Source organism: Harmonia axyridis, chromosome 2, assembly GCF_914767665.1.
Source record: "Harmonia axyridis chromosome 2, icHarAxyr1.1, whole genome shotgun sequence".
NCBI lineage: Eukaryota > Metazoa > Arthropoda > Insecta > Coleoptera > Coccinellidae > Harmonia > Harmonia axyridis.
Window position 1 is genome coordinate 24,313,922 of NC_059502.1, and position 27,291 is coordinate 24,341,212.

At 36.4% G+C, this 27,291-nt stretch overlaps 1 protein-coding gene across 1 annotated transcript in view; it reads right to left on the reverse strand.

Annotated features, from left to right (window-relative positions):
- Positions 1 to 22,806, reverse strand: part of LOC123673508 (dendritic arbor reduction protein 1-like) — a 475,514-nt gene extending 452,708 nt beyond the window's left edge. The window contains exon 1 of the mRNA XM_045608027.1: positions 21,715 to 22,806. Within this exon, the coding sequence (XP_045463983.1) occupies positions 21,715 to 21,858 (144 nt within the window). The 5' untranslated portion in view covers positions 21,859 to 22,806. The remainder of the gene's footprint in view (positions 1 to 21,714) is intronic.
- Between the last annotated feature and the right edge of the window lie 4,485 nt (positions 22,807 to 27,291).

Genomic DNA, 27,291 nt, shown 5'->3' on the forward strand with positions numbered 1-27,291 from the left:
CTGATCATCCAATAGTAAACAAAGATAGTATACGGCGTTCTATTTAGTACGATATCGATATAGAGTATGATAACCATTCATTAGTAATTCGAATTAATTTTAATTCGATTCCATTCATGTACCATTTTATGCAGCAGTATATGTTGTGAAGATCTTTAGTAGTCCATTGTTAATTGAAACTCGGCTCGACCTGTAAGTAGAAAGTTCTCCGCTATTTGCATGTTGAATTACGACCATTTAGATCTGGATATTATACTTTAAAGATTGATATGATTGAAGCAATTGGATATACTTCCCTGCTGATTTTTTTACAAGGTAAACAGACGCATACTTCAGTAACGTAGAAGAGGACGCAAGCTTTCAGGCCAGCATTTAACTTAGAAGTGACCACTGACAAAGTCACTTTCTTCCTAATCACCCATCGAATGGTGAACAACGGTGTTCTACTTAGTACGCTATCGATATAGAGTATGATAACTATTCATTAGTAATTCGATTCCATTCATGACTTGAGTTGAGTTTTATGGGCCATTTTATAACACAGCATGTTGTGCTGTGAAGAACTTTCGTAGTTGATTTTTGTTGAATGAAACTATGTTCCACCTGCAAATAGAAAGTTCTCTTCATTTTGCATGTTGTATTAGGATCATTCAGATTTGTATATTATCAGATAATATAACTTAAAAAATTGATATGATTGCAGCAATTGGATATTTCCCTGTTGATTTTTCCACGAAGTAAATCGACACATTCTTTGGTCACGTAGAAAAGGACGCAAGCTCTCTGGCCAGAAGTAACTTAGAAATGTGGACTGAAAAGTTGCTTTCATCTTGACTATCCAATAGTAAACAACGGTGATCTGCTTATTATGCTATAGATATAGGGTATGAGGCACCTCTATTGAGCATTTTTCAAAGCATTCAACCTTTTATATGTATTATCAAAACACCTCCATATCCATTCTTCCCTAAGAAGTAGGCTGCCAAGTAGAATTTTTCTAAAGCCAATGGACTAGTTTAGTGGTGTTTATAATACTATATTTGACAGGATAGAATTAAAATATAGAGCAAAACTGATAAATCAGTGAAAAAATTTGGAAAATCCATCAATAAATGACTGAGACATAGATTATTTAAATTTACGTATTTTAGCGCGGAACGTCTTTGGTCTGTGACGTCACGGCACTTGCCTGTGATCGCTACACCATAAATTACCTTTAAATACTTAGCCGCGCCAAGGCTCTCGCGCCGTTTGTAGTTGTACAGTGTAGTTTTAACTCGAGTTCTGTTTTTATGTCATCATAATGGAAGAAGGTTTCGTGAAAGGACAAAGTGACAATTTGCCTAAAATAGATATATTCGCAGTGATGGAGTTTTTTTCTTCAAATCCATCTTATGTCAGTGCTGAAATAAAAGGAGTTAAACTTTTCAAGTAAGTATCTACTTTTGAGTTTGCTTCATCATGGTTCAACTTATAACGATGATTTATTCAAAAAACGTTTCATAAACAGTTTGTAGTTGAGTACTGGTTGTTGAAGTCTATCAATGGCAAAACATATTTATGTGAGGAGTAAAACGTAAAAAGAGAAAAAAGTAATTTATATGTATGTATATAGTAAGTTATTTCAGCCATCGTGTAACGAACAAAACACGACACGAACGGCACAAGTGATTGTACACCAATGAATTCGTAAGCACTCTGCGAATACCAGTCGTCTAGTGTGTGACGTCACGCCACTTACACGTACTATGAAATTATTCTTCCAAGCGCAACTTCAAAGTCCCATAACTTTTTCATTTCTAGAGATATTTCAATGATTCTTTCACATTTTTGTTTCATTTTACTTAAATTTTTGGAATTAATCCTTAACAAAAAAATAAAACTAGTCCATTGTTCAGTATGTTCATTACTGTCATCCAATGTTCTGTTAGTACTGCTATCTTATGCTTTCTTCATTCAGTTATAATTAAGTTATTATAATGGATAAGTATAACATTTGAATTTAAAATATTGATTGTTTTCCTTCTGGAGTATTTCTCGTGTTCGAAAAAACGTAAATCATCCTACTGTAAATCCGTAGGATACAAAGTTAGGTTTGTTTACTCCATCTGTGAGTTTGTAGTATAATTCCATTTCGAAAGATTTTCTGAGAATGTCATCTTTCTATATCTGTTCTAAATTAATGTATGAAACTATGAATAATTCATTTGTCGATCCAAATTTCGAAAGAAATTCATTGTATAATACTATAAACTTTGCATTCGAAAACAATAATTAATCCACACCTACACATGGATATTTAGGAGCAATAATCACTGTTATTAACCATTACATTTCTAGACTATTGAAATCACTCAGCTCGTTCCGTCTGGAAAATCCACAGGAATGTAAATGTTATATATTATGTAGCAAATTATTAATCTTTGAAATTATAATGATCTGGTGAATGAGAAAGATCAGTGTAAATTGTACACACAGGTTTATGATTTCTGTTTATCCCTCTGATTATATGATTGAAATGTAAAGTCTCTAATGAATCATGACTATTAGGTATATTAAGAGCTTCAATGCTTCAAATAAAACCATTTTTTATGAGAGGAAATTATGATTCTGAGTACATAAAACATAAAATTGTTTTTCTCTTCTAAAAAACTGCCTACTCTTATATAAATGAAAAAATTATTTCTGAATAACTAATATCGATATGGGAAAACCACGCTTGTTACATATGAATTGTTTTTTTTTTTCGATTTTATTTTCCAATATTTACATGTCAATGTCTATCTACATTTTTAAGATGAGAAAAAGGGATCAATTTTGATTAGAAGTTCTACTGAAAATAGGAATATTCAGGGTGATTCACTACGATGCCCTATTAGGTACCTATTCATAGAAAACTAATCATAATTTCTTTCTAATTTGAATACTGAGGTTTGAAACAATGATCTTTCTTCCTAAAATAATTTTACATCTCAGTAGTTGGTTCGTAGACAACCTACTACTTCCTTATTTCAAATGGCACACCCAGTATATTATTTCATCAATAATTTTTTGATGACAATTTCGGCGATATACCATACCTTGGGTAAAAACTCAACGATTCATGAGTTAGTGTTATTCTTATGAAAAAAATGGTGTCGACGAGGATTCACATTTTTAATATTTCTACAGAAAAAATTTTTTGCGAAAAAAACTTTTTCATTTTCAATTCTGCTATTATTCAGTATTATAAAGACTGTTTGAGGTTTGGACCAAAAGTAAACATGGCGTTTATCAAAAGATCATGAACTTGGACAACTCAAATTCATCAAAATTCAAAATTTTTTATATATTTTTATTATTTCAGTTGATTCTACGTATAAAAAGAGGGGGTACTTAAGCAAACCCTATACCTAAAATGAATAACATGAATGTTATCGGGGAAGAACTTTAGATGAGGAAAAACCGCAAGTTTTTGTTTGTGAAAACACAGAAAAAACCATGATTCCATGTTTCGATAACTGATATTGTTGTGCGACAATACCAACTCCAACTACCCAGTGTTCCCAACGGAGAAATATTGAGTTTACTAGAAAAATACCGCTTATATCAAAAATACTATCAGCCATAGAGATTATTCTTCCACTGACTATTTCCAAAAATGAAGCGATGGAGCGAAGCCTTCATTTATACACTCGGCCACAGTTAATTTGTATATAAAACTACCTTTCACTAATGTTTTTATTTCCAAAAGGTGAAATTTTTGCGAAATATTGTCCCAAACAAGCCTATCTGGCGTAGCAGCCAGAAAAGGTACTTCGGAATTCACACATAAACCACAATTATAAACTTTATATTGTGGAATTTTTCTAGTAAACTCAATATTTCTTCGTTGGGAACACTGGGTAGTTGGTATTGTCGCACAACAATATGGCGACGGTGAATATGGTCAATTGGCACATGAATGAACGTGCGCTCGAAAGCTGCTGACTTCATGTTAGTGCTTCTTTCATTTTTTAGACGGCAATAATGAAGAAGAATGAAGAATAAGAATTGCTTCATTTTATATTCTTGACTTCTACGGGAACGATATCTTGAAAAATTGTACAACTCAAAAATTGCTCAACTGTAGCTTTTATTTCTTTCCGGTGACAGCGGATGAGGTACTGTCAATTATAAGAAGTCTCAAAAACAGCAAAAGCCCAGGACTAGATTATATCTCGGCGAGAATTCTCAAATCAGTGGCGCATTCTATCTCAGAACATGTGGCACATCTTATAAATTCGTCTGTGTCGGCTGGAATTTTCCCATCTATACTGAAGCAGGCCAAGGTCATTCCTGTACACAAGAAAAACGCCGAGGACAACATTGCTAACTATCGACCTATATCCATTTTGAGTCAATTATCGAAAGTTTTTGAAAGAATAATGCACCGTCGCATAATTGAATTCCTGACCAGATTTACAGTGCTGTCTGAGAAACAACATGGCTTTAGAGTTGGTAGGTCCACTCAGACGGCATGCACTGAATTCGTGGAATTTGTGTACGATGGTCTGGACAGGGGTGCTCATGTCGCAGGGATCTTTTTTAATCTTTCACGTGCGTTCGACTGTCTTCAACATAAATTCATCGCTGATAAATTATACCAAATAGGTTTTAGAGGCATAATCCTGGATTGGATTCTGAGCTACCTCTCTAATCGTTCCATATATGTCCATGTAGGGGAACACGTTTCTACCGAGTATGAGAACAATCTTGGTGTCCCTCAGGGATCAATTCTTGGGCCACTTATTTTTATTCTGTTCATGAATGACTTGCCTGAATATCTTGTGGAATATCTTATAGAGTGTATTCTGATTCTCTTCGCAGATGACACCTCTTTTGCTATCAAGGCTAATAGCCCTAATTAATTATCTAAATGTGAGATGGTGATCCATCTCTTCAATAAGTGGTGCAGAACTAATTCACTCATCATGAATGTGGATAAGACTCAAGTGATCCGATTCCAATTACGGGATTCGTCATCAGTTTCGCCGTTGGTTCTCATTACTCAGGGGGGAGCTCTGAGATCTCTCGAATGCATCAGATTCCTTGGGTTGTATGTAGACGAGTTTCTGAGATGGAATTTCCATATTGAACATCTATCAAAAAAATTGAACCGGTCTTTTTACGCCATTCATCGTCTAAAACACTCACTACCCATGGATGCATCAATAAATATATACTACGGTATGGTAAACTGTCACCTTTGTTATAATATAGTTTTATGGGGTGGGTCTTCTGGTAGCGACCAAGTTTTCATTGCCCAGAAGAAAATCATTAGATTAATTTTCAATCTGCGTCCTCAAGAGTCCTGTAGACCGACATTTAAGAATTTTGGAATCCTGACATTTCCATCTCTTTACATCTTGAACTGTCTCCTGCATGTAAAATGTAACATTAATAACCTTATGAAGTGTTCTGACTTTCACGAATATCAGACAAGACATAGTAGCATCGTCTGCATACCACGACATAACACAAGCAAATATGAGACCTCGCCTACTTTTGCGGGAATCAAGTTTTACAATCATCTTCCAAACGAGCTGAAATCGCTAGATATCAAAACTTTAAAAAAAAAGATCAGATGTATATTAGCTGATAAATGCTTTTACAGCACTCAGGAGTTTCTTTCTGACTCATTGATTTAATCCTTTATATTGTTTCTTGTAATGACAAATTTTGCATCTCAAAGTTTGTAACTATGCTATTTTTTTTCCTGATGTTGACTTGTCCTTAACATTATTCTATGTCTAAGGGATCAATAAAGAATTGAATTGAATTGAATATATGGATAGGTTGCGACTGAGACACTCCACTAACTTAATTCCTCTTATAAACAGTTATCCTTATCCATGGTCCATCAGCGTTCACTACTTCAATTCTCACCAACGCTCTTTCACTCTCCATTGTCTACATATTTCACCAGCAAGAAGCAGCAAACAAATGCCGGAGATATATAAAAACCATCTATCACCTGTTATTACCCTTCTGTGGGCAGATATTACAAATCAGTTGATCGACCATGGTTACCTCGAAGAAGAAACGAAGAGCGTCTCATTTGAATGAAAACACCCAACGGCGAAGATGACAATGTAATTAACTCCAGGTAATTGGAGGCACACATATATTTCAACTTCGGTGATTCACTTTTTAGGTGCAGCACCCCACGGTTTCTATTCCTGACAAAATGCGACAAATATAAATGTTGATGGATAGACCTAGAGGATTGAGAAATGTTCCTTTCACTGTCAGAAGACCTTCCGAAATGGCATTCTCGAAATTTTTAATATGTATAATGTATATGCAGGATGGGCGAAGATATGGATGACTTTGTTATTCAAGGGGAAAAGCGGAATTCTGCGAATTGAGTTATTGTTGCATATACACGTTTCAATAATCCATGGAGATGGTAGCTTGATACAAATGTCGGAATGAAATCCTGGAAACCTGAAGAACACAGTATGCTAAACATAGGAAAATCATACTCATAAACAATACATACCAAAAACAATATTTGAATAAATGTCCAATACTGAATAATTTCTGTGGAAACATTGGAGATCTCAAATATTGGCGCAATTTATTCAATTCTATCAGCATATTGTATGCTCTTATATTTGAGGATTCATTCATTTTTAATACTTCACTAATCGAAATGTAGCGATCAATCGAATTATCATAATAACATATTGGACCATACGTTCTACTTGCCAGCAGTTACAAAGAATCTATATTTGGATAAAATGAACCAATAAATATAATAATCCAAAAATAGTTCACAATGTGATTTATTTATAAAAATTGTACGACCTCAGTATAGTTTACAGTGTTCATTTTCTAGGATGGTCTCCGGTTGGTACTTGTAGTATAGCACTTTTTCCAAATGAATTAGTTCTAATATGGTTGCCAATTCTTGGTGCATCATGTATCTCTTTGTATTCATTTTCTGCAAACATTTGGCAGCCACCACTGATATGTTGGATTGTCTCATTTGTTGGACACCCGTATCGGCATCGATCATCAGTAATAGTTCGATCCTAAATGGTATACTTGCAGTAATTTCTCTTTTAGATCACTTAATCGTGGATGGCTAAAAGAAAACCTTCCGTTTCTGGATACATCGCACCTGATGTGAGCCAATAGTTCGACGCTTCAATGTCTATATGATCCTGGTTCTCCTCGTTGAAATGTCGTCCATATAGGGGTTTTTCTCTCCATCTTTTCAGTTTTTATTGGATGTCTGGTGGTTGTCACAATTGCTCTTTGTGTAGTTGTAAAGGTGTTGTTCCTTTGCTTCACACAGTATTTTGTAGACGTCTGATCTACTTGCTCGATCTTTGAAGTATTCCCGTAGGCTTTCTATCTGCCCATTAGCAAGTTCCATGATGTCCGTCAGAACCCTGCCTCCTTTATTTCTTGGCAGTGTAGTCCTGCCAATTCTGCTTTTCGGATGGTGCTTATTTGCATTTATCATCAACGTTCTCATTTCGAGTTGCAGGTTTTCGATGTCTGTTTTGCTCCATGGAACTATACCGAATGAGTATGTTAGAACATGCGTATTGATGGATCTCGTCATGTTCTTGCTGTTGAGGTTTGTTTTTTGGATCTTTTTAGTTCTCCTAACGAACTCAGTAGTTAAGTCTTGCTTCATTCTTTGGTGGTTGATTCGTCGGTTCTGTTTTATTACAAGATATTTGTAAAAATCATCCGATTTCATTGCTTCTATTTCCTGTCCATTTGCAAGAGTAATCGGTCCATCTTGAATTCTTCCTCGCACTATGCTGAGAGTACGACACTTGTCCAATCCGAATTCCATAGCTACATCGTTCGAAAAACTTTCCACTAGTTTGACCATAATTTCTAGGTGGTTCTTATTGCCTGTTATCAGTTTCAAATCATCCATGTATGTACAGCAAATAATTGAGGGTGGTAGTATTATTATTCACTATCTTTTGTAGTTTTCTGGACGGAGAACCTATTGCAAATTGTGTTAACCTTCCTACACCTTGTCGGAGGCTATGTACTTCCGAATCTAGCCATTTTTGCTATGTGGTTTGTTTTGCTAGTTTTTCTGGGCTGGTTGCTCACTTCTAGGTTTAAGCTTCACGCCGAGCACTGCTGATTTTGTGGAGGCTGCACAGAAGGTAATAAGATGCAATGACTCGAGGTTCTGGTCGTTCGAAAGAAATGGTGGAATTGTCTCTTTGTTCATTATGTGCAGAATATGTGAGAGATTATTATTATTTATTATTATTATTATTCAAACCAAAACACTGAATTTCGCGATTGCTTTGGATTGCTTAACGCTGGACAAATGTGCACACAAGAACTAATTCTGCTGGCCTGAATGGCGATGGACTGTGTGGCGTGACGACACACAAACATATCCCCAACTACAAAGATTAGTTTCTGAAGAATTCATTTCCCTGAACCGAAACATCGAAAAATTCGACTGTCACGTCCACTTTCCCACGTGGTCGGTAAAAAACACGTCACGGATGACGTAAACAAAGCGTCACGACCGTGGCGTATCGTTTTGGACGGAAAAAAAGGGCCGATAATTGTGCAAATAGCGTGGTGTTCACGCACCGCCGAGCCCGTTCTTCGCTAAACTTCGGTTTCCGACAAGACCACACTGATAAAGAGGCGTTAAGACCCCTCGTAATGCCCCGTTTTCATGCCTATTCGTTCCCCGTTCCGTCGGATTTATTCCGCACGCGTTCCCTAATTATGTCTCCTTATCTGTGTTGTTAGTTTAATTAGATCGTGTATTATTTATCACCGCTTTTGTACTTCTTGTTTGTTCTGTCGGAATTTATGTTAATTTAGTGGATATCACATAGTTGTATAATGTAGGAGGTCTATTATTTACATCAAAGTAGGCCTTGACAGTCCAGCCAATCAAAATTGCTTCGGTTTTATCGAAAAAATGAAATATATCAATATAACCTAGAAATGTATTTCGTGATTTTCCAAAATATGTATCTCATTCTATGTTCCAAGATCTTCTGTCAATGAAATTTCCAATGCCAACTTGAATTCTGCGAATATAAATTTTACTGAATGGGCCATTACCAAATTGATTTCGACTTTCCACAGCCCAGAATATCAATTTCTGAACGGACTAGCCAATTTAAAAGTCCCCGGTCTACCATGGTGAAACACATTTTTTTGGCAAAATTCGATTTTATTATTCAACACAGTTGCCTTCGAGGGCGATACAGCGATTATAGCGATCTTAAAACTTTTCGATACCATTTTTGTAGTACGATTTGTCTTCCGCTTCAAAATAGGCCTCAGTTTCGGCGATTACTTCTTCATTGGCGCTAAATTTCTTTCCAGTGAGCTTACTTTTGAAGTCTGAGAACAGGAAAAAGTCGCAGGGGGCCAGATCTGGCGAATACGGTGGATGGCTGGATGCAGAAGCAATTCGAAGCCCAATTCATGCAATTTTGCTATTGTTTTCATTGATTTGTGACACGGCGCATTGTCTTGATGAAACAGCATCTTTTTTTCTTCAAATGGGGCCGTTTTTCAACGATTTCATCGTTTAAACGATCCAATAACGCTATATAATAATCGCTGTTGATGGTCTGGCCCTTTTGGTGGTAATCAATGAATATTATACCTTGTGCATCTCGGAATACTGATGTCATAACCTTGCCAGGTGACTGCTGTGTTTTTCCTCGCTTTGGATTCGTTTCATCGTGTGCAGTCCACTCAGCTGGCTGTCGATTGGACCACGCAGTGAAATGATGGAGCCATGTTTCATCCATTGTCACATAAAGATGCAAAAATTCAAGTTTATTGCACTTAAACAGTTTCAAACACTGCTCAGAATCATAAACACGTTGTTGCTTTTGATCGATACTGAGCTCGCGCGGCACCCAATTACAACTTTCTCATGTACAAATATTCGTGAATGATATGATGTACACGTTCAGATGATAAATTCCATCAACTTCATTTTATAGTCATTCAAAATTATTTTGTAAACATTTTTTATTTTTTAATCGGTGACAGCCTCTTTTGGACAACCACTGCGTTCGCCGTCTTCGGTGCTCATTTCACCACGTTTAAACTTAACATACCTATCAATGATGGTTGATTCTCCTGGAGCTGACACCGAAAACTCTTCATCAAGCCAAGATTTTGTTTCAACAGTATTTTTCCCTTCAAAAAGCAATATTTTATCAGCACACGAAAATCTTTTTTTCCATCCTTTTTCAAATTACCAAAGTAGCTACTCTCACAACACAATACCCCACAAACGAATGGTCGGACTGCTGTCAAATTTTGACACGTATCGTTTGAAGGATGGCACTACCTAAAAATCATATGAATTTAACACTAGCACCGCCATCTGTGCACTGGGGACTTTTCAATTGGCCTAATTCCTACTAAAAATACGATTTCAACGTTAGTCAACGCCATCTAGAAAAAAAAAATTATGTACATGTAGCAACATATAGTTTTGAAATTGTGGTTGTAAAAACATATTTATGTCGTTCATGTTCTGTATTGCAGGTTATTCCAATATAATCAAGAATTAATTCAAATAAGAATCAGATACCTTTTCCAAGTTTTATCGTCATAAATGAATTGAAATCTATATTCGGATGTATAATATAGATAGTAACCGAAAGTTAAAATAAGCATTTAGATGCATCCACAATAAGGTGTAATATCAATAGGAGAATTTCAAAAATAATGAAGAAATGTTTGAAGGAATCCGACAAAAAAAACAATAAGCTATAAACCAATATGAATGCGAATATCAAATTGTATACTCGTACAACATATTCTAAAACAAAATAGACTGTCGCATATAAAAATCAAAGAAACAGAAGAAAAGAATCACCAAAGAAGTCCCATCTTTCAATCATAACCGTGAATAGAAATAGTCATATGAACTTCTTAATGGTGAAACCATAAGCGTTTTTGAAGTTCCAGCATATTAATAAGTTGTATCAATAGGACATTGAGAGTACTTTCATCAGCTCTTCAACTATGATAGAAACTGATTTATGACTTTCCATTGAAGGATCTACCCTACTTCATGTGAACTTCGTAATGGTGAAACCATAAGAAATTTTTGGAGTTCCAGCATATTAATAAGTTGTACCAATAAGTACTAAGAGTACTTTCATCAGCTACTCAGCTATGATAAAAACTGATTTATGACTTCCATTGATGGATCTACCCTACTTCGATCACAGAAATGAGAATTCCTTCCCATCATTCTCAACCATCGCACTAACTCGCTAAAATGCCGACTAATCAACGTTCACCGTAACGTCATCCGAAATGGTCTCAGTAATTGGAATAACTTCACCATCAGATGACTTGAAATGGCCATATTCGTACCAGAACGGACGTGTTCTACCCCGCGTCACTGTCAGAACGGACCGACGGAACTACTTAACCTCTATCTCTTGGCTAGACTTCTAATATCGAATTAAGTCGGCTATAACACAACATACGCACGTCAATACATAAATTATTATAACTTATGGGGCACACAGGTTGTCGGAGGACCATAAATTATGACGGCCCATAGAAGAATATAGATACGATGTCATTTCGCCAATAAAAGTTGATTTGATGCCATAATAGGAAGAAGGTATTTCTGTGTAAGTCCTGCCTGATATCTGTGGTTCGCAGTCAATTGATATCGCATCGAAACAGTTATGATTGGAATATGTTGTTGGGTCTTTTCTGAATAATTATGATGGTATCGCTTGTGCATGAGCTGCGTGCGCTTTTGGTCATCGCCGGGACTTGGAATCCATGGCATTTCTCTGGGAAATGAGGAGTTTCGCGGTGTACGTTACCTGATTTATTAGCGAACAATACGGTATGGGTCTTTGACTCGTATACAGCTAGCACGAAGCAAAACCGAGCAAATGAATATTAAATTTTGGATGATGAATGGGGATTCACGGCTTGATTTGATTTTCAAGCTACTTCAAGTATTCATTTAGCAAGTACTCGAATTCTATCAAAATACTTGATTTTTAGCAGTTTTATTGTGTCACATCAATACAAAAATGAGGAAAAAACTAAAAAAAGCACTTTTATTCATTAAACATATTGTTTGAAACAACCAAAAATATCAACTAAGTATTTGAAAATGGAAAAATAAATTAAATCACTATAAATCATTACAAAATGAAAAAAATAAAAAATACGGTTTCTTAGTATAGAGAAACCTTCAAACATTGTTTGATTACATTATTTTCCATCCAGGATCTAAAACACGAGAGCCATCTTATGTATTTGTCGCCTAAACATTGCGGGTTTTTGTAACTATCGGAGCAGCTCTGGTAAATTGTCTTTCAACTATAGCTAAAGATGCTGGCGACCTGGCGTTGATAAAAAATCTTTGAAAGAGAAACACTTTCGTGTCTCTTACACCATTCCAAAACATCTTCAGAACTGTCGGTACGTGATTCAGACAGGAATTTGTTTATTTTATAACACCAAGCCATTCCATTTGCTTGATTTATAGGCGATTTCTTGAATAAACTAAAATGATCGATGTCAAACTAACTGTATTATTTTGAGCTTTCATTCTCTATCTCTGTTCTTTTCTTCCGTATGTAATTTGTTTGAATACTTAATTATTTTTGACTGTAGTATAAAACGAAAAATTAACAATTACATAAGTTAATGCATAAGCCTTTTTATATTTGATCAGAAAAGATTTTACCGATGTGTGTTTTTCTCAGGAATCATTCATTCTCATGAAAATTGTCTCCCCTAATAACTTTGAATATTCCCAAAAGTATGGTATCGCTGGTAAAAATGTACAAGATAAAATAATCAAGTACAAAATTCTTTGAACATAAGGGTTCTAGGTGCTTCATTAAAAGTTTCATTTTGAAATTGAATATGAAATACGAAATGAAAAATAAGTATGTTATGAATATGTTTTACGGAAATTTCGACCATTTTTTTCATAATAATCTCATTAACTTATGAACCGTTGAGTTTTACCCTAGATAAGGCTTATTGCCGAAATTATCGTCAAAAAAGCTATCTAATGATGCAATAATATACTGGGTGTGCCATTTGAAATGAAGAAGTAGTAGTCTGTTTCAGTTATAACCAGAAGTTGTAGAGATCTGAGAATATTTTAGGGAAAAAGATCCTTGTCTCAAACATCAATAAGCAAATTTTCAGCTCAAAGTTAAGATTAGTCTTTCATAAACGTCTAAAAGGCCATCCCAGTGAATCACCCTATATAAGGAAAAACATGGTCCATAAGAAATTAACCTTATTCAAGTACGCTGTCACTATTCGAGCAGAATGTTGTCGTGCATTATCATCCATAAAAATTCCCTGTCCTCCCAGAAATGGTTTAAAGAACAACATGATCCATTAGAATTTCCTCTATGTAACTTACTGCAGTTGAAAATCCATAAATGAGGACGTACTCTGTGGGGTCCTCTAAAGACACACCTCCCCAGATCATAACAGATCCTCCAACGAGTGGAACTCGATCCTTCATAGACGCATCGGCGTATCTTTCTTCTGGGCGTCCATAAACTCGTCTACGACCATCAGCTCCTCGAATGCTGAATCCTGATTTACCAAATTATGTGATCTCGTGAAACACAATTCGATGCTTTCTGAGAAGTTCTGGACCAGTCGCAGATATGTATGGTCGTAAATTCGATTCTGAGAGACTTCATATCACGGTCCGTTCTTATAGAAAACCATGAGTCATCCCTAAACGATATTCTTGCAGATCCAGATCTTCTGGTCAACCTGCCTGCCTACTGATGCCTTGTCAATATTGTTTGGACTGTAGATAGGTTGATATCTTAGAATATAGATAAAAGGAACGGAAAGTAAACATTTGTGCTCGATCCCGAATACAAGAGAGATGGAAGTTTAGTGTCGCCAATCACAATCGAGCTAGCCGATTGTGTGTGCGAGCCATAGGCGTGGAGAATCCTGATTTTATTGTAGAATGCTTTATCAGAAAACCTTTTTTCATAACTTCACAATAGCTAAATCATTAAACTGAGAAAAACATTGGTCCTTTTAAAAAACGAAAGAATTTTTATGACTAAATCACATTGTGAACTATTTTTCAGCATGAATTGATAATTTCGAAATTAATCAAATTATGTTACGCTACTGCTTTAGAGTCCTGTCTGACAAGGAGTGACGAATCAAAATGAATGCATCGGTTACAAGGCGATTTCCGTTCCTCTTATTAATGTTCTAAGGTTGATATGCATTCTTCTAACAACAGATCTCTGGCTCAGCAACTATTCTCGCACAGTCTTCAATTGGTAAACTCATTTCATGAAATTCGTTCAGAGAGTGGAAAATGAACTTTTCAAATACCATTATTGGATGCAACTGACAAAAGGTGAATCTATTTCGAAGAATTATTCGAAGATGGTTTCTTTCATCAATTTTTTTAGCAGATATGTCTACATTTTGCGCAAATTCAGTTGATTTTCAAATAAAATACCTCCAGATGAAGAACAAGATGTTATTGAATCAATTTGGATACGTGAGTCTATTGGCTTAAACAGTGTAAAATTTGTGTCACCCTTTTTTTGCTCTACATTGTACTTTCATATTCAAAGATTTTTAATTGATTATTATCCTTCTTGGTGCAACTCTTCATTCATTTCGGTATAGGTTATACATAAACCTATATATTAAAAATCTATTTCTCGAAATCTGCAGTTATGCTTCTATATCAAAGAGCATATCAGGCTATTTATAACCTGCTTAGTAGATTCAATCTCTGTATGAAGTATTTATAGGTATAGTTCAACATGTTCCATCCTATAAATCGCACCCATAAAACTTTCGGAAAAAGTGCTTCAACCAGCCAAAATGTGTAATGTTACAATTGCCCATGAGACTCTAAGACTGATTTCTAGAGGTAGTTTGGCTTATTTGGCAACAAAACTCCTACCCAGGTTTTTACAAATTCAATAAATTGAAATATAAAAAGATCGATCCTTTCACTTTGAACAAATAATATTGAAATAAAAACTTAAATCAGTTTTATCGTCTTAAATGAATTGAAATCTATATTCGGATGTATAATATAGATATTAACCGAAAGTTGAAATGAGCATCTAGATGCATCCACACTAAGGTGTATCAATAGGAGAATTTTAAAAATAATGAAGAAATGTTTGAAGGAATCCGACAAAAAGAACAATAAACCATAAACCAATATGAATGCGAATATCAAATTGTATACTCGTACAACATATTCTAAAACAAAATAGACTGTCGCATATAAAAATCAAAGAAACAGAAGAAAAGAATCACCAAAGAATTCCCATCTTTCAATCATAACCGTGAATAGAAATAGTCATATGAACTTCTTAATGGTGAAACCATAAGCGTTTTTGAAGTTCCAGCATATTAATAAGTTGTATCAATAGGACATTGAGAGTACTTTCATCAGCTCTTCAACTATGATAGAAACTGATTTATGACTTTCCATTGAAGGATCTACCCTACTTCATGTGAACTTCGTAATGGTGAAACCATAAGAAAATTTTGGAGTTCCAGCATATTAATAAGTTGTACCAATAAGTACTAAGAGTACTTTCATCAGCTACTCAGCTATGATAAAAACTGATTTATGACTTCCATTGATGGATCTACCCTACTTCGATCACAGAAATGAGAATTCCTTCCCATCATTCTCAACCATCAACCATTTTTAATGAATTACTGTGCTATTAGGATGGAACCTCTCCTGTAGATTATTTTCAGCCTTCTAAACACCAGATCTTTGCAGGAAGCAATAGTACTCAAATTCCCATTCAGCGAAGTTGATGTAATAACGCCAGGTATTACGCAGGTATTCTCTCAGATTCAGGAACTAAAGTGGTTTAACGTACGTACTATTCCAACTTCTATTATCTCAAGGAAGTACATCTTGATATTTTTCAATCCGAAGAGAGGTTCCTGTTGTTCCAATCCCACAGGAGGTATTATTTTTATACCCTGTTCAACCTCCCTTACCTCCCAACCAACATCTCCCAAACACACCCCGAAAAACCCCAAATTTCCGACCATATGTCCCTACCATACGCCTGCGGCCATTCACCAACGAAAAATTAGCCGGAGGTATCGGATGAAAAATCTTCGGGAATCCGCATCGACGATACCTAACGACCCGGCGCGTCTTCTTGAGGCCCCCAGGACAAATGGGGACCATTTAGTCGCGTACTCCAAGAGGTTATTGCGTAAAAAGTCCGTTTAAGTCGACGAAGACGATATTAGTTATGTTAATTCTAAGGTAATAAAGTGACCGGCGTGTGAAACTACCGACTGGACGTCATGTACTAGGTGTTAATGAACAAACGCGCTCGAGAACGCAATTAGTCATCGGGCACTTGGTGTAGCGGACGATACGAGGTGTCCCATCGAAAATGTGGAGAAGGGGGGATAATGGTCTTCGGAGAAAAACACTTAAGTTTATGTTTTCTCTTGTGTCAAATACAATAATGAATTAATAATCGATAAAATTGCTGATATGCAGTTATACCGGGTGTCCCAAGTTATCGTATACAGGCAATATCTAGCTTATTTGACAAGACAATAAAAAAATTGCTTTGTATAACATCAAAGTACCTTCGCAATGATGTATAAAAAAAGGTTAGGTTAGGTTAGGTTAGGTTAGGTTAGGTTTTCGGAGAAAAACAATTAAGTTTATGTTTTCTCTTGTGTCAAATACAATAATGAATTAATAATCGATAAAATTGCTGATATGCATTTATACCGGGTGTTCCAAGTTATCGTATACAGGCGATATCTAGCTTTTTTGACAAGACAATAAAAAAATTGCTTTGTATAACATGAAAGTACCTTCGCAATGATGTATAAAAAAGGTTCGTAAATTTGACAGCCCTGTGGTAGCTACCCCTCACTTTTTATTTTCAAATGGCACCCCCTGTATATTGTCAGTGGAAATTGCGTGTCATTCTATTTGGAATACAACGAAAGCACATACTTGTTTTTTTTTCATCAATAACAACAAGAATATTAACATTTTGTTAAGTATGAATGGACTAGTTTTCATTTTTTTGTTAAGGATTAATTCTAAAAATAAAATAAAACGAAGTAATTTCCACTATGTTATTTAATTGTTAGCAACAATTGTTTCGCCACACACAATTGTTGCTAACAATTAAATAACATAGTGGAAATTACTTCGTTTTATTTTATTTATAATGAATTTCCGCCAAGTAAGGACCGAATCCATTAAATAAATTCTAAAAATTTAAGTGAAATGAAACAAAAATGTGGAAGAATCATTGAAATATCTCTAGAAATGAAAATGTTATGGGACTTTGAAGTTGCGCTTGGAAGAATAATTTCAGAGTACGTGTAAGTGGCGTGACGTCACACACTAGACGACTGGTATTCGCAGAGTGCTTACAAATTAATTGGTGTACATTCAATTGTGCCGTCCGTGTCGTGTTTTGTTCGTTACACGATGTCTGAAATAACTAACTATATACATACGTATAAATTACTCTTTTCTCTTTTTACTTTTTACTCCTCACATAAATATGTTTTGCCATTGATAGACTTCAACAACCAGTACTCAACTACAAACTGTTTATGAAACGTTTTTTAAATAAATCATCGTTATAAGTTGAACCATGATGAAGCAAACTCAAAAGTAGATACTTACTTGAAAAGTTTAACTCCTTTTATTTCAGCACTGACATAAGATGGATTTGAAGAAAAAAACTCCATCACTGCGAATATATCTATTTTAGGCAAATTGTCACTTTGTCCTTTCACGAAGCCTTCTTCCATTATGGTGACATAAAAACAAAACTCGAGTTAAAACTACACTGTACAACTGCAAACGGCGCGAGAGCCTTGGCGCGGCTAAGTATTTAAACGTAATTTATGGTGTAGCGATCACAGGCAAGTGCCGTGACGTCACAGACCAAAGACGTTCCGCGCTAAAATACGTAAATTTAAATAATCTATTTCTCAGTCATTTATTGATGGATTTTCAAAATTTTTTCACTGATTTATCAATTTTGCTCTATATTTTAATTCTATCGTGTCAAATATAGTATTATCAACATCACTTAATTAGTCCATTGGGCTGTCTGAAGAAAGCAATCGTCCAGAAGCGGTCAGCTTTGGCAATAGGAGAGATTGTATTCCATTAGGACAACGCCAAGCCACACACATTGATAGTGACACGCCCGAGGACACGCCAGAAGCTCCGGTTGGTTGGTAGATTATTATGCATCTACCTTATAGTCCGAACCTGGCACCAAGTGCTTATCATCTATTCTTGTCCATGAGGAACAATTTTGCTAGTGATAAAGACGTTTCAATAGAGGCTTGTGAAATTCGACTGTTTTTTTCCAATATGGACGAGGGCTTCTATAAAAGAGGCATAAAGATATCACCTTCAATATAGCAACAATTTATCAAACAAATCTCAATGAAAATATCCTTCAGTTCAAATTCAAAACAACTTCCTGGAGCATTTTCCAACATACCACAATCCAAGGGCAATTGAAATCAATCCAACAACCTGTTAGCGACGTATAATCGGCTAACATATCCGGGCGAAAAGAAAAACAGTAAAATGTAGAAATCACCTGCAACCGTTTTTGCGACATTTATTCCTTCAACAGGCAATAACACCAATAGAAACCTAATAACCGCGAGATCTCCAGATACTCCCGACGAGATAAATGCCTGCTCGTCTCCACTCTCACGCCGTAATCGCGGCGTAATAAGATCCATCGAAAACATCAGATAAAAAGCTACCATTTAAGGTACGCAACAACCGACCTAACCTCAATCTGAACCCTGCCTGCATTTCCCATGGCCGCCTCTTCAATCTCACTCCCGTTTCCCAGAAGAGAGCCGCTCAGATAAAACCAACAGATTCGTATCTGGCGGATACTTATGTACTTATACGCGAAATTGTAAAATCAGCAATTTGCCCGATGCGCAAAAAGAGCGCGCTCCTTAACGGTGGGGAATTTCTGTTTGCGGTTTCGGTCGAATTAAGATTCAAAAAACGCAACCGCTCCGATGTTGGGAACAATGTTGAAAAGTTCACCGCAATTCCGTATTCTATTCTAATGCGTCCCGTAACTACGGATGTTAACCTCAAACTTTGCGGCGCGTTGTCGCTGAGTTATTGCGATCTTGATGCATGGATCTCGATGATATGTGAGGTATGCCGTCATCGAAATCGCGGAATCGGGTGAAATTTGGGACGATTTGTGGTTTTGTATGCAGTTTTCACGTTATGGATTCTTTGGAATTGGATAATCCATCACGACGGTCATGACTGACGGATTACTCATATTTACTGCTGGTAGCTCGACGTACCTTTCAATTTCTGTGGTTCGATAACAAGAGAATGGTGCATTACTGTTCCACGTGACGTTTGTGGTTTACAGAGGAAGATTCTGGAGCCGCAACACACCTAGTTTTTGATCAACGACACAGCAGCATTACTAGTTAGTATACACGATCAAGGTATCCGACAATTTGAGCTAGTGGAAAGTTTATACGAACCAGGTGCTGAAGGTAAATAAATACATAGGCGCCTTTTCTTCCTCCTTTTTTTTCGAAATTCGAGACTATAATGTCAAAAATTGGTTATACATTTATGATTCGAAGTATTGTCCATCGCTGGCCACTTCATTCGGGCAGCGAACGAATCCCGCGTTGTTTTTTCTTCATAAGACCGGAAATGCTGGTCAGCCAGGCCGTGTGCCATCGACCGAAACAAGTGATGGTCAGAATTATAAACGTCTTGAGAATACGGCAGGTGAGGTAGGATTTCCCATTTTAACATTTCTAAGTATGTGTGGACCGCTCTCACAACATGGGGTCGAGCATTGTCATGCCGTAAAATCTCTTTAACATGTCTATCGTTGTATTGCGGCCGTTTGTCTTCCAATGCTCGGCTCGAACGCATTAATTGCATTCGATAACGGTCGCCTGTGATTGTTTCAGTCGGTTTTAACAATTCATAATACACTACGCCGAGCACGTCCCACCAAACACTGAGCATAACCTTGGAACCGTGAATATTCGGTTTGGCCGTCGACGTGGAAGCATGGCCGGGATATCACCATGATTTTCTGCGCTTTGGATTATCGTAATGAAGACATTTTTTGTCTCCAGTCACAATGCGATGCAAAAACCCCTTCCGCCTTTGTCTTGCAAGCAGCTGTTCACAAGCAAACAAACGCCGTTCAACATATCTAGGCTTCAAGTCGTACGGCACCCTATTTCCTTATTTTTGAATCATTACCATGACTTTCAGGCGTTTTGAAATGGCTTGTTGCATCACTTCCAATGATCCTGCCAATTCTTGTTGCGTTTGACACGAGTCTTGATCAAGTAATGCCTCGAATTCTGAATCTTCGTAAACCTTCTCTCTTTCACCGCGATGCTGGTCTTCGACGTCAAAATCACCGTTCTTCAAGCGTTGAAACCACTCTCGGCATGTTCTTTCACTAATAGTGGTCTCGCCATAGGCATTTGAAAGCATTCGCTGAGCCTCAGCCGCAGATTTATTCATATTGAAGCAGAAAATCAAAACCTCCCGCAAATGACGAGCATTTGGTTTGTAAGCTGACAAGTTCTATCGAGAATAATTTTATGATGCAGAGACAGAAATCGACTAATATTTCCATGGCGTTATGTTTACAAATACTCAAGCTCATTGTATGACATCTACGAACTCTTTATTTCGTCTACCACTTATCGCTACAGCCATCTATTGCAAAACGGCAGAAGCAAAGTTGTATACCTAATATAATGTGGGGGGGTAGCTATCGAGAATGTTCCAACATGGTAGATCGACAAAATCCAAAGTCGCCAAATAACCAAATATGGAGATCTTCTACAATAATGGTTACGAATCAATATTTCACATACCATCTGAATTCCTATTTGTATTAGAGAATGAAAATTTTTGTCTTCGAGGTAACAAATGTTCTCATGTTATCATCATTTGTGTTGTCTCCCTTTTCAGAATACCGAGTTAGCTGACTGACATTGTGTAGTCAACAAGTCACAAAAGCAGGGATAGAGTTGTATCAAGTGATGAATCGGTTTTGAAAAGACGACATGGAAAAAGAAGTGATGTTTTATTTTCAGTGAATAGGTATGTGCAGGGTAATGATGCTTAGAAGATCGAATATTTATTACTCTTCACGCGAGACAAAACTATCTCCAGAGAAGCATTCTTGTTCCAACAAGATAATGCACGAGATTTGCTATGGAAATTAAACTGAATCAATTCGTAAGCTTGGACACTCCATCTCTTTCCTATTGGCTTTGGTTCAAGTTACAGGTATTCAAGTATACTACACCAAAGAAATATCAATAACCTTATTAAGTAGGCCTAAACATGTAAACAAAGGGCATGATGCATTACTAATGTTTTTTCGATTCATCTTTATTCGATTCTTTTCGATCGTTTACCTGTGCTCGATTTTAATATAGTGTAGATATCTGAGGTTCCATTTTTCGCAACTGATATTTGTCCGAAAGAAGAAATAAATATGCTATTTACTTATATCACGACGCTAATTATTAGCAGTTGACATGTGGAAAGCTAAGAATACAAATTTTCACCCATTGACATCTCATGAAGAGTAATAGCCGATAAATCTCTGAGACACTGACCTGCATTTGAAAAAGCCAAGCGTCAACGAACGTCTGAGAATTGTTCTGTACGTTATTCCAGCAGTCACCAGGATGAGCGGGTACTATCTGGTCGTCGGATCTTGTAGTTCCCGTTGGGGCGACACAACACTCCCCGGAATCCATAGCCCTTTGGGCACACAAATGTCAACAACCTGTTTACACGCAACGAAAATTTTCGCGAATCACTTCGAAACTACAGCGCTTTCGTCTCTCTATGAATGATGATGAAATAAAGTCGTGGTCAGCGATCACTCCGAATAAGTCACAGAGTTTGATAATTCTTTTTGTCTATGTATCTGAAAAACGGTTGTGAAGGGCACTCCGAAGTCACAGAGTTAAGATGACACTATTCCCTAAAACAAAGACGTATGAAGACCAATGAATGAAATTGTCCAAATTCTACGCGATTCTGTATTCAAGCGGTAGACTTCAAACGGAGATAAGTATAACTTTTTATTCTAAACGGAATCCGATGTACAAATATTAGTAACACAGCGTTATCAAGAGATTATCTAATTTTATGTGACGCGAAAGTCTGTAAATCCCTAATCTTTCTTTACGATTGTGAAATGTCAATGAAAATCGAGGTGCCTTGGATCACCTGTCGAAATATTGAACTTTCTCAGAAATAACAACTATTTACTCTGTGAATTTAGCGAGAACTCTGATAGACCTTCGAGAGAACACTTTTGTTTATGTGTTTACAGCCAGTTTTAAAGTTGAAGGAGATCAAGATATTTATATCGAATATCACTCTTCAGTTTTATGAAGGGTTAAATAAATAACACTGCAGTTTAAAGTCGGTTCAGGCTGATTTTATATGGGCACAACACGATTGTTTCATTCAATCCGTTCGAAAATGATGTTTACATCACTGAAATGTCAAGGACGAGTCCTTCGTGTATGAGATGAGCATAGAGGGTCTGTGGTGCACCACAGAAGACACTGGGGTCGTCACTGTGCCGTGTCACCCTTCAGATTTCTGCGAAAAAGATGCAAACGGCACCATGTGGTGGGCGGGTAGCTATTGTCACTTGTTGCGTGTAGTCACCTTAGCAACGTTCGCACGCCAACTGCGCTAGCCAAAGTTCAGGCGATTTTGCTCGACAAAGAGATAGGAGTAGGACCGGCTGATTAGCCGGAGAGTAGACGCGTTTTGCGCACGCCTCGGTTATGACACCCACGACACGCGACTCTATGCTTTGACCCGCGTGGCGGATAATAGAACCGTGCTCATTGGAGGATGCCGCGTTTTTATCGATCACTATGGTTTGGTTTTGCGGTTGCGAATTATCTTTTTCAACGTAGTTTACCCTGTATCGATCGTTTTCTGAGGTATTAGCGTACTTATAAGGCTATTCCATAAATCTAGAGATTAATCCACCGTTTTCCCTGGAAGGTTTTTCATTACTCGTTTCTATTCTAGAACATTGACCTTAGTAACGCCCAACGGTGTTAGATTAGTCTTTTATTGAAATGTTTCTGCTTTAAACAGAGTTGTGTTTCTCTAATGAGCCAATTCTCTCCAGCTATTGCATATTTCACAAAAATATCTTGGAATACTGCATATTTTTGCTGTACCTTTTAATGATATTTTTCAGAGAAGCCAACCAAATCTATTATCGCAATAGTTTTCATAAAATGTTAGATACCTATATTAAATAAGGACATTTCGCAGCTTTCTCCCAACTGAGTGATAAAATTATCCATATTTTCCTGATGGTCATCAAAAGGGATATTTTAGTCACGACCGTTTCCACTTGACGTTGTCGTAAGTGATGCAATTTTCATCACCAGTCACCTACGGCTTCAAAAATGGGTTTATTTCGTTGCGATAAGCTATTTGTTGATAGAAATACGGTCCATGACTTTTTTTTTTGCATCAACTCTTGTGGTACCCATAACCCATACATCGAGCTTTTTCTTGATACCAGCTATATGCAAATGGTTTTCTGTGCAATTTTTGGTTCTTGGGCAACAGTGCTTACATGACGGTTGGACTCGACAATGTCCATGATTTTATCGACATTGCGTTAATGCGTTGTGCATCTTTGACATCAAAAATACAGGAACGGTATCGACGAAACGAAAATGGCGATCGGATTTAGCCGAGATGATAACTGAAGCCATCTTTTGAAAGAATAATGGATTTCGTTTTACTACACCTAATATAATTTTGTCAGTTCAAGGCAGCTTTTAATTACCCATTTCTTTCACATGCCACATACCTATTATATCATTAAAAAATGCCAATTCAACTCGTCTGAATTCAAAGAAAAATCTTTGAATATTTTGGAGAATCACGCTGGTTTTGAACTTTTATGAGTTTGATTAATAAAATGAGTCACCTTTGTCAGAAAATGTTAACGCTCATTCAGCAGATAAATTTATATACTTCATAGATACCTCAGTGAAGTGAATACGCAGGGCCGCCGCCAGGAGCGGTATACCGGACATTTTACCGGGGCGCCAAATTGTAGGGGCGCAAAGTCAAAAGTACACTTTTTTGAACTACGTTGTCTCTTTACTATAGTCTCATGAATAGAACGTCGTACTTTTAAACAATGCAGGACGTTTTTTGATGAAATCGACAAAACGTCGTTTGATAAATTTGACAAGGTGATTCAAAATTGAAAAATTTTATGGAATTGAAAAGATGCCTAAGAGGATTAACAGAGGCTCCTTTAAAGAAAATTCGTATAAATTAGGCAGAGCAGGGCGGTGAAATTTCATTTTGCCGGGGCGCTAAAACGTCTGGCGGCTGCCCTGTGAATACGTATATGACGGTCACACATATTCTTACCCCCAAGCATTTGAATCAATAACTGATTGTTTCCATTTTCAAAAGTAACAGAATGCCAATTATTGCTTCATCGATTTCATTCAACTAATTGTGTAATGAATTCCAACTACCTACCTACCTTATTATTGAAAAATTTTTTCATGTTCTCGTAATATCTTATTATGTATTTCATATTTTTCTTCTATGTCTACATTGCTAATTTTTTCTTTTCTTTCAGTATATATTTGAGAAATAAATCAATTAATATACAGGGTGGTCCAGATTTCAGTTCAATAACTTTTGCATCGTAAACAACTTTCATTGAAAAAAAGTTCATTTAAACGTATATTCTAAAAAGCGTCATTTTAGAGATACAAGGTGCTGAAGTTCGGAAAAATAACTGTATTTCCAAATCACATGTTTATCTTATCCGATTTTGATTATATTTATTTTGTATGTTCACATTTGGTCGAAAGTGATTCCGAAGGACCTACCTTCTACTTATATTTAAGGGAAGTAATGTTCCCAATACTGAATGCATTCCATTACATGATTATTTTTCTTTAAATAAGCATAAAAAAATCCCACTAGAATATCTCTCGGCTCTAACTCTCAATTGACAATATAACCTATGAAATTTCATTGGCGTAACAAAATACATTACTGGGAAGAAGCGACGTTCATCTATGAGAAAGGGGTATTTTGACTCTCTCAGAATCAAATGAATGACACTACAAAATAGATACTTAAGCGTGTTTGTTGACACTACCACAATTCACGGATTAACCATGTCTCGTAAGTCATCATTATGCGATTTGGCCAGCCGTTACGGTGGTACGTTATGAGTGCCGGAGGCAGGTCCGTACCACAACCCTAATTCAATATTTCTTTCTGTAATGAACCGAGTTCAGTGAGCGTCTTACACAAAAATTGACAAGAAAACGCACGACCTCATATTGCTAATCAAACTATGATCTTTCATTTGCCATGGCCACCCCGTTCACCGGATTTAAATTCCATCGAACATGTGTGGGTTATGAGGAGGAGGAGACTGTGCAATTTGCACCAGCCTCCACAGATTCTGTCACGTTCGAATTACTTAGAATAAGTTGTTTTAAGCAGACATCGGCCATATTATTTCGTCGATGCCTAGACGAGTATATCCAAAGTCACTTTGAAGTGGATACCGCGATCCGCTAAATACCGGGATTCATTTGAAAGTATTCTTAAGCAATAAATTCACTGGCCCCAAAGTAATTTCTGGAAACTTGGACAACCCTTGTATAAGCGAAATATTCTGGATTCCTCCAAGTGACTTTGGATATACTATACAACAGTTATTCAACATCGGTGTTTTCAAACACATAATTAATTTTTTTTATTATTTGTTAATGAAACCCTCTGAAAATGTTATCGTTTCATTATTGATATAAGTCTAACACATTGCCAAAAAGCCAAGTTCACGAAGGTATTCTTTCAGGGTGTGAACCATCTAATGTCTAAAGTAATTTTTGGATTTCGAGCCGAGAATAGTCTTAGATTATTGGATTTGGTGTATTGATTCGAGGACAAATTAAACTTTTGACTATAATGCGCTGGAGAGTTGGAATTTTCAGATACGATTCAAGGTCCGAATTAATGTGAATGAGACTTCTAATAATTGCAAGTCAATCAAAAAAAAATTTCAAAGAGATGCTTGTAAACTTAAATTCAATAGAACTGGAGCTGAAAGGAGATGTTTCACCAATTGAAGGCATGTTAAGTGTTATTATTTTTTATGGATTCAATTTTAAATCGAAGAGATGATTTAGGAATCGTGGAATGTAATGAACAATGAACGTGCTCAACTGAATTCTACTGAATAAATGATGAGAACATTTCGTTTTTCTTTAATATAATTAAATAAAACAACCGGATGAATTGAAAAGAAAAATATTTCGGAAATCGCTCCAAGTGGCAATAAAATTCGGCAAAGTTTAGCAAAGCGAACGTCGACAAGCCTGATGAGTGCAAGTCTTTGTTAAGCATCAACTTTTCAACAGCACCATGAGGCATTCCGCTACATCTGGATATTTACGGATATAATGCGGCATCTTTGATGTTTTTTGATGTAAATTAAATTTGACTGTATTCCTTCCTGTTGTTGCTGACCGAATTAACTTTGAACTTCTACACATGTAATTTTTGTTGATCAAGATTGAAATGTCGCCCTTGAATTATGCCCTAGGTGACGGCAAACCCTGCCTTCTCTTTAGCGGCGGCCTTGCTGGGATCCGTAAGTGATGCGATAGCCTTTTTCCTAATTACTGAAAACTCAAAATTGACATTCATCAAAAGTGACATTTCTGTTGTCCCATTTTGAAGAATTTCAGAAATACACATACATGACCATAAATAAGTTATTTTATCAATAACTTTGTCGAAATATTCTTATTTTACATTTTCAATTCGTATGAAATTGAAAGTACCTTTTATTATTAGTGGAATTAGTGGAAGTGATCAAATGCATTAAATCGAACGCAGCCGGTGATGATGAAGTGACGAGGTCAGATTTAGTCAACTTGTTTGATGTTGTGGTTGACACCATCGTTAGGCTTGTCAATGAGGTCCTTACTACTGGGCAGTTTCCAGAGCAATTGAAGATCGCGAAAATAATTCCCTTGCACAAAAATGGTTCAAGACAAATAATAACAAATTATAGATCTATATCAGCACTCAGTATTTTCTCAAAAATCATTGAAAAAACTTTGAAGACAAGAATTAGAATGATGTGA